The 9,395-nt window shown below is 40.6% G+C and overlaps 1 protein-coding gene across 1 annotated transcript; it reads right to left on the reverse strand.

Moving 5' to 3' along the window:
- Positions 1–222: 222 nt before the first annotated feature.
- On the reverse strand, positions 223–2,426 carry LOC140820946 (DELLA protein GAI1-like). Its single transcript, XM_073181329.1, has one exon. It carries the CDS (start codon positions 2,177–2,179, stop codon positions 485–487), a length of 1,695 nt encoding a protein of 564 aa, XP_073037430.1. The 5' UTR covers positions 2,180–2,426; the 3' UTR covers positions 223–484.
- Between the last annotated feature and the right edge of the window lie 6,969 nt (positions 2,427–9,395).

Here is a 9,395-nt window from a genome sequence, read left to right on the forward strand (position 1 = left end):
AGCTTTTTAAATTGTCATTTCACTTTTAATAATTAAAAAAAATCATTAATTTAAAAATATCAAAAATATCATGATTAGACAATTTTTGAGGCACTGGTTTATTTAAAATAAATAAATTAAATTTTTATGTTATAATCAATAAGCATAAATCACATAGTTTTGAGTTTAACATAATACATACAAAATCAAGAAAAAGTCCACTTTATTATGTAAAACAAAAACTAAACATAAATTACACATCGACTATTTCGGACTCACCCATGAAGAATACAAGATTTCACCCAATAAACCAAAGAAAAATGAACATCATAGAAATCCTAGAGAGAAGATGGCAACAAAGTTGAAATTTGCAACTACCATTGGACATGAAACATCAAGTAGCGGGTCTAAGCCCCTCTCAAAGGCAAATCGTATCCAAGATAACCTGATCAACCCACATCACCAAGCCGAAACCAGGTCATTCGATCCGAATCCGAACAGGGTCTTAACTAGGTTTCCAAGCTGAGGTAGCAATCAATGGCCTAGTGTGCCACCCCAACATCAAGCACCCATTATTTTCGTCCACTCTATACCCATCCCCACCAGCAAACAGAGCCAACAACATGCTAGCCTGTTTGTACGCATTCGAACCCAGATGGACCGGGCTATAGCCCATCGTACCGAGCCTATTCCTCCACTGATCCAATGTCTCGTGCCTCTCGACCCGGTCCATACCCTCACAAGCCACAACATCGCATATCTGTCTCCCTAAGTACACCTCACTCATAACTTTATCTTGCTCACTCACCACTCCATCGGTGCTGCAACTCTCCAGAGAATCGAACAGGGTCGAGTAATAATGCAATGACTCGTTGAACCGATCCAAGAAAACCGGCCCGTTGTGATTCGCCTCTTGCTCCACTATAGTTAAGATTTCAGGCTTCATTTCCTTGACTACTTTCAATACCTTCTCAATCGCCCCTGGCCTTGCTAGCAACTGATGCAACTCGAAGATCGAATTCACGGCCACCGTTTCGCCTTCGCGGATATCGAACATGGCCGAATCCAGATCTGCCAAAGAGCTAGCCACAAAACCTTTGTACTCAAACTCCACATTAATCGTGTCCGCTAACTGAGCTAATTTCCATCCCACTTCCTGCAAATTATCAGTGTTATCATACGAAGGTGGGCCGATCCCAGTTAGCCGAAACGCTGGCGGGCCACCCGGCCTCCACGCCAAGGCTTGTAACAAGGCTGGCCATTGCATTCCCTGTTTCATACTAAAATCTATCACGTGAACTCTGTTCTTACCAGCGAATGCTTCAAGAATAGCCTGGTTTGCTGTAAAATGAGCGAATTTAAGATACGGGCAAGTCTCGTAGAAGTGCATTTGTAGCAAATCTGTGAAGGCAGAGTCCTGCGGATTTGTTGGATAAAGTTTATATATTCTTCTCGCTAATGCTTCGGCAAAATAAGTGGCGACTTTTCTCATGGCGCCGGCTTGGGAAACTGCTAAAAACCCGATGTTTTGAACCAAAGCCTCCGCGAATTTCAGGTTCTCCTTCTGAACAGCTTCCGCACAGGCCATTAAAGTGTGGACGAGTCGTATGCCGTTCTCCTGCGAGTCGACCAGGACCACCTGACGAGTCGACTCACTGGTCAAACCCCAAGAAACGGCGGCTGGGTTTCCCGAACACGATGCCGTTTTCATCTTCTTCTGCGGCGGGGACTCTGGGGGAGGTGGCGGTTCGACTCGGGGGTACACGGCTTTTCCGGGTATGGCGATGAGATCCGACCCGAAGTCGGAGTCAACCACCATCTGTGCTGAGTGCAGAAATGGATCCTGGACCACAGTGGAGGAGGAAGATTCGAACTCTGGCAACGGGTTCAGACCGGAAATCATGGATTCCAGCCACGAGGACATATCCGAGGGATTGTAGTGAACGGTCTCGGAGGCGAGCTGAGAGAGCTGGCCGTCTTCTTGCGGAATGGTCCCCATCACCTCCTCCAACTGCTCGATCTTTTGCACCACTGATGCCATGTCCGAGGGTTTCACGCTGTAGCCTAAAACAGCAAACAGCTCATCGACCCCGGTATCGCTCTGTTGCTCATCGGTCTCGGAACACCACATCTTAGCCTTTCTGGAGGAATTGCAGCTGCTGGAGTGATTATTTTCTTGATTTAACTGGTCCCTCTTCATCTCCTGTCAAAACAAGCTCTGAATTTCAAAATCTCCGCCTGTGATTAGATAATAATCTACTGGGTTACGATTTTAGGAAGGAAAAACAAGAGGAATCTGGACGGTGGGGATTGGGGGAAGGGATGCTTGGGTTTTCACATATGGCCTTCTGTTTCTGAGTTTTTGTTTGCTCAGAGAGGCGCTTTTTCTCTCTCACGTCTAGTGCGTCTGCGGGGTGTGTGTGTGTGTGAAGGGAAGGGAGAGAGAAGACTGACGCTATTGGGGACTCCAATAATGGATGTGGAGAGAGAAATGGAATGGGATTTTTGAAAAAAGGTTTTTTTATATAAATTTATCCTGTAAAAAATGTCACTAAAAAATTACTTTGTTAAATGAAATATTATGAATGTCAAAAGAGAAAATTGGTTTTAAATCCCTAAATTCAAACTCAATTTTACCCTAATTCACTATCCCTCAAAAATTTTACCTAAACTTCCTAAACACCCAAAATATGACCAAAAACACCATCATATTCAAGTGATTGATTTGTTGGGCCGAAAATGATATCAGAACTTAGGTAAAATTATTTCAAACATAAAAAATTATTATTATCAAATAATTAAGTGTTTGAGGAGAAGAATTTTCTCAAATTACATGAATCTGAACCCAAGTTCGAGATTATTTATTTACAGGAATTATTCCAGAACTCTGAAATATTTGTAACAAGAAGATCTAACTAAGGTTAGATATCAAGAAGGAACTTATCAGAGTCCTAAGGTAAACTTTTGATTCAAAATAACATGTTCTTACAGATAGTACCGGATTCCTATAAACTCTCGGGAGATCTTAGAGAAATTCAAAAGACGGTACAAAATTATGGAAATTTATGTACTACAAAATGTGGAAAAAATCCTTGAAAACCAGGAAGTAAAATTCTTGGAATTTTAAAGAATATTCGAACAAGAATTCAAAACCTAAAACCACAACCAAGTTCTAGTAAGTGAACTTTAAATAACATGCATCATTCATAAATAAACTGATAAAAGATTTAATGTTCAAAGTACCAGCGGAAGTAATATTGTTTTCAAACCACAAATAAAAAAATAATTCATCAAAGTAAAATTGAGTTTGAGCATAAATAGTAAATTGATGTGCAAAGTGAGGGTCCCTCGGGTTCCTACTTACTGCTGATCCTAGCTCACTGGTCACTGCCCTCGGTCCCGACCTCATCAGTACCTACAACAATCAAGTCTAGTGAAGTCTAAAGACTCAACATGCCTATATAATGAATAACAAGTAAATATATCATAAAATTTCGTTGAACATAAAAATATCGTATCGTAAAGCGTAAGTTGAAAATCGTGTCATTGATAATTATAAATACCGTGCATATCTGAAAATCAGACGTAAAAGCTTTGCTCGATAAAGCTCTATCATAACATATCATATCGTAATTTGCGGTAGAGATAATGTTTCTACCGCAAGTGGCCCATAACATAACATGCACGTCTGATCAGACTAAACACAGTATACTGGGCGTTAGAGATCATCACAGCTCTTAGACTGAATATCCATACCCATACATAATCGTAAACCGGTCGTAAGTCACCGGGTGAAGCAATCCCATAAGCGTTAGGTGGCCACAAGTTCATATAGCATATATCTCAAAAATAAACATTTTATATTTTATGCACGTAATTATATCGCTGTGACATTATTCTAACATGAGAACATGCAAATAAACTCAACTCGACCAACACTTCATAATCGAACTAGAAACGAAACAATTACGCCCAAACAAACCTTAGCATTCAACCATGGCTTCGTACCAAACCCGAACCACATTGAACCATTGTTTAGCCATGATTTATGTACTCCTAAAATACTGGAAAACATATCTCCTAGGGGTGTAATACACGAAAATAGTGAATGGAGGCCAAAATTGTAAAATGCTATTTCGAGAGTCATTTTAGCACATTGCACCGTAAATTCTCGTACCAATCTAAACTTAACCAAATCACGAATGGCCAAAAACATGACCTTCCTAACTCATTGAGGTACTGTCCAGTCCAAGGACATAGGCTAAAAGCCAACCAAGAGCTCAAATACCACCTCTGAACCAAAGCCATGCTGCTTGTCAATGTGGCGATGGCAGCAGCTTGCACTTGTTGTGTTCGTTTACGAGAACTAATGATCATTGGGGCTTTGAACCACCGACCAGAGCCTCTTACCAACCTCCTAAGGTGTGGCATGAACCATGGCTAAGGGCCCTAGGCCAAACACAATCCAAGCAAAACACCTAAGATCGACCAAAGTCCAAACCGAGAACTCGAAAAAAATATTACTGTGATGTATCGATTTGCTTGCTGTCTTAAATCATTCCAGTGGCCATATTATAGACCATGGCTCGATCTAGACATCATGAGGTATGGTGTGAACAATGACTAAGGGCTAAAGGCCAACCAAGATCCACACTAAACACCCAAATTCGAAACACTCACTCACACAAAATCAGAAAAAGAGAAACCGAGGGGGCACTTGCCATGTTTTTGTTTAAAAACCGATGGGAACCATGACTCAAGCCTTGAAATGCCATCTTGGTCACGTCCTAGACATGCTAAGGAGAGGTTCTACCCATGGTTACCAGCCTTGGACCAACCATGGATTCAAAAACTTGCCTTAGACAACCAAGACATCCGAAAATCAAGACTCAACTCGCAACGATTGAAGAAATTGCTGTCAAGTTTCTTCGTCCAGCATGTAGGGCTCGAACTAATGGACCAACATGATTCCAACTCACCCTATTACGTGCCTAGATGCATATCCTTGAGCACCTGGAACAGAGACAGTCCCTGAAATCATCAAAAACACAACCAACCGTGAAGCACAAGGAAGGGCCGAAAAATCTGTGCAGTTTTTGTTCGAAAGTTGCTGTCAAAATTTCGTTTTTGCTTAATGATTTATGGACACAACATGGTTTTAAAATATGTATAAGACTTGATTGAGAGAAAAAAATAACATATACGTGCCTAAATTTTGTTTAAGAAAGCAAACAAATACTACGACGAATACGACGCGGCGGAGACGAAGTTTTCTTTTCTTTTCTCTCTTGCTCTCTTACTGCTATACACGATTTTGCTGCTGGTTTAGCTTCTGCAATTTCGAAGGGATGGGGGGGGAGGAAGGCTAGGTAATGAGGGTGAAGTTACCAATTAAATGAGGAGGTTGAATGGAAAATACAAATTTTTTCTATCCTAGTTGCTTGTTAGATATGGAATGAGGTGTGATATGGTGGGATTGGAGGGAGATTTTGATGGGATGAGATGACCGCAATATTGCTATCACAAAATAAGGTAGAAATATTTCTTAATTATTATATTGTTTGGTGGATTAAAGTGAGGGAATTACCTTATCAAAGGAAAGGAATATAAAATGGAGGAGTTTTCCCCAAAAAATAATTAACTTGTTTAAGGGAGTAGCCGAAATTGCTTATCAAAATAGGGTAAAATATTGCTTAATTAATGAATTTTAAGCCCTTAAAGTTTTATACACTCATTAAGTATTTAGTGAATTAATAATTTAATTTAGGTTAGTAATTTTCTTGCATGCATGGCTAAGTCTTAAAATAAATTAATAACATGTTAAGTTACAATTTCTTAGATAGAATAGGCCTAGACTAATTTATCCCAATTGGTTACACATTTTAATTTAGGCTATTATCTAAATATTGGACATAAAAGAACTTATTTACTACTTAACTTCAATTAATTAAATAAATCCCTAAACATTCTTTTAAACTAAAATAAATTATTTTTGGCTTAAATTAAATTTAGGAATATTTTCTTATTATTAAATTTTATCTCAATACTCCAACTCCAGTCCGGCCTCGTGTATTTAACCGAAAAGATAAAACTAAACTTCTACGATTTAAAATAAATGATCATGACTTAAAAAATTTTAAAATGCCTTAAACAATACATAATATAAAAGAAATCATTTTTAATTTAAATATAGCAATTATTGTATGGTTATACGTAATCTGATTTATCGGGTTCTACAACTCCCCCCCCCCCCCCCCACCCCAAAAAAAATTTCGTCCTCGAAATTAAAACTTACCGAATAACTCGAGGATAACGACTTCTCATTTTTTGGCTTAGATTCCCACGTAGCTTCCTCCTCCGAATGAGTAAGCCATTTTGACCTTTCACTAGCTTTGACCAGTTTGTTCCAAAGCTTCTTCTCCTATCTGTCTAAGATCTGCACTGGCCTTTCTTCATAAGACAGGTTTCTGAGTGAGCTGAAACGGTTCGAAATTCAAGACATGCGAAGGGTTCGTCATATACTTCCTCAGCATAGAGATGTGGAACATATTGTGTACTCCGGCCAGATTCGACGGAATATCAACACGATAAGCTAACGTCCCAACCCCTGTCGAGGATCTCAAATAGTCCGATGAATCTCGGACTAAGCTTTCCTTTCTTTCCGAACCGCATGACACCCTTTCATAGGTGCTATCTTCACGAAACATGGTCGCCAATGGCGAAATCTAGATCTCTCCTCCTCTGATCCGCATAACTCTTCTGTCGACTCTCAGCAGTCCTCAACCTATCACGAATCTTGACTACTACTACAATCGGTAGTCTGCTGAATAATCTCCGGACCCCAATTCTGATCTCTCTCCTACTTCATCCCAATGAATAGGCGATCTGCACTTACGACCGTACAGTGCTTCATACGGAGCCATACCTATAGACGACTGAATAACTGTTGTTATAGGTGAACTCTACTAATGGCAACTTCGACTCCCAACTCCCTGAGAAATCGATGACACATGCACGGAGAAGATCCTCCAAACACTGGATAACTCTCTCTGACTGACCATCCGTCTGAGGATGGAAGGCTATGATAACCATCAACTTCGTACCCACAGCTGAATGCAGACTCTTACAAAAGGAGGAAGTGAATCTAGGATCTCGGTCAGATACTATAGAAACGAGAATACCATGAAGTATGACTACCTCTCGGATATACCACTCTGCATACTGAATCATGGTGAAAGTCGTCTTAATGGGCAAGAAGTGCTCTGAATTGGTAAGACGATCAACAATCCACCCAGGTAGCATTTGATACTCTGTCTGAATTAGGCCAATCCTACCCGAAGTCCCTGGTAATATTCTCCTACTTCCATTCGACTTCCACTCGGGAATGGAAGAGGCTTGAGCAAGCCTGATGGTCTCTGTGCTCTGCTTTCACGAGCTGGCACGTCAGACAATGGGATACCAAACGTCTGATATCCTCCTTCACTCCGGGCCACCAATACAACAACTGCATGTCTTTGTTACATCTTCGTACTCCTAGGATGAATAGAGTACGGCGACATGTGGGACTTGGATAAAATATCTGCTCGAATAGAAATCGCTGCTAGGAACCCACATTCTGTCTCGATATCTCACAATACCGTCGCTAACTGTATACAAAATACTGCCCTTGGCCTCATCTCTCTGCTTCCACTTTTCCAACTGCTCATCTGCTGGCTGCCTACTGCGAATACGGTTTAGAAGAGAAGAATGAATCGTCAAAGTAGATAGACGGGAAACTCTACCTCGAGGACATGTCTCTAGATCAAACCTCTACATCTCAAACTGAAGGGGTCTCGAAATTACCAAATGAGCCATCACTGTGACTTTCCTGCTCAGTGCATCCGCAACATACATTAGCTTTTCCTGGGTGGTAGCTAATATCACAATGATAGTCCTTCACTAGCTCCAACCATGCCTCTGACGTATATTCATCTCTTCCGCGTAAAGAATTACTTGAGGCTCTTATGGTCGGTAATGATCTGGCACTTCTCTCCGTACAAATAATGCCTCCAAATCTTCAAGGCAAAAATTACGGCTGCCAACTCTAGATCGTGGGTAGGTAGGATAATTCTTCTCATGGATTTTCAACTAACGAGAAGCATATTGTAATGCCCGAGATTTTATATCATGTTAACCTGAATATGGAGTATGAATTAATATGATTATAGCCGGGCCATTCCGAGAGCAAATTGGACAAAATACATGGAATATTTATTTTTGGGCCGAAGGGTTGGCGCCCGGCGGAAGTTTTGATCGCCCGAGCGCCATTGAGTGAGGGAAGAGGCCCGAGCACCTCGCGCCCGGGCGGTAAGTTATATCCGCCCGAGCGCGAGTGAACAGAATGTCAGGGCCGAGAGTTTCGCGCCCGGGCGGAACTTTATGTCCGCCCGAGCGCGAGACGTGCGCTGTGAAAAATAAGCCACTTGGCTTAGGCAGGTGCGAGATTGTGTATATATATATATACACATGCATTTCATTCCGGGAAAAGGGAGGAAAAGGAAATCCGAAGGGAAATGAGCTTCTTGTGATTCAAGTTGCGATTGTGCGAAATCCATCCGTCTGATTTTGAATCCGACTTCGGTATTGAGTTCCTAGCAACGTAGGCCACAACTGGACGTAAGTTTTGCTACGTTTTGACATGCTTTGAAATTATGATATTGTCAGAATTGAATATGATTCAGATATGATGTTCTTGACATGTTAGACATCATAGAATCGAAGTCAGATTAAGAAATAGACTGATTATGGAATTGTTATGATTTTCTGATTATAATCAGTTAATACCGGACAGATTTGGATTATGGATTGATTATAGATTGTATTGGATATGGGTTATAGATTGTAACTATTATCTGGTGAATTGATATTGACGGGATATTGAAATTGTACCGTTATGCCGTTGATTTTGAATTAAATCAAGATTGATCAGATTGTTATGGAATTGACTGGTATATTGATATGAGATTATTGATATTGTCAGTACCAGACAGATTGTGAGTTCAGGACTTCGACTGAGCCAGGAACCGACGAAAGAAAGGTATAAGTCAATGTGGTATTGGGAGATGGACTTGAGTCGGTTTAGACTTGGGTTTCCCTAAATCACATACTTTATTTTATTGCACGGATATTTGCATTAAATTGGCTAATGTACTTGTTCTCTTGAATTTAGATGACAGGTATTAGACAAGTTATCTTGTGACAGAAGTGCCGGATAGTGGTGGTATCGCCACGGCACATTGCACTATGTCTCAAGATAGGATGCTAGCGATAGAGCTACAGTCCTTGACGGTTAGGTCAGGACACTGGATGTTTGGTTATATCGAGTAATGGAATATATTACGGAATTCGATATAGGAACACCATATTTGGTTATATCG

The sequence above is a fragment of the Primulina eburnea genome, unplaced genomic scaffold (assembly GCF_022965805.1).
Source record: "Primulina eburnea isolate SZY01 unplaced genomic scaffold, ASM2296580v1 ctg318, whole genome shotgun sequence".
Classification (NCBI taxonomy): Eukaryota; Viridiplantae; Streptophyta; class Magnoliopsida; order Lamiales; family Gesneriaceae; genus Primulina; species Primulina eburnea.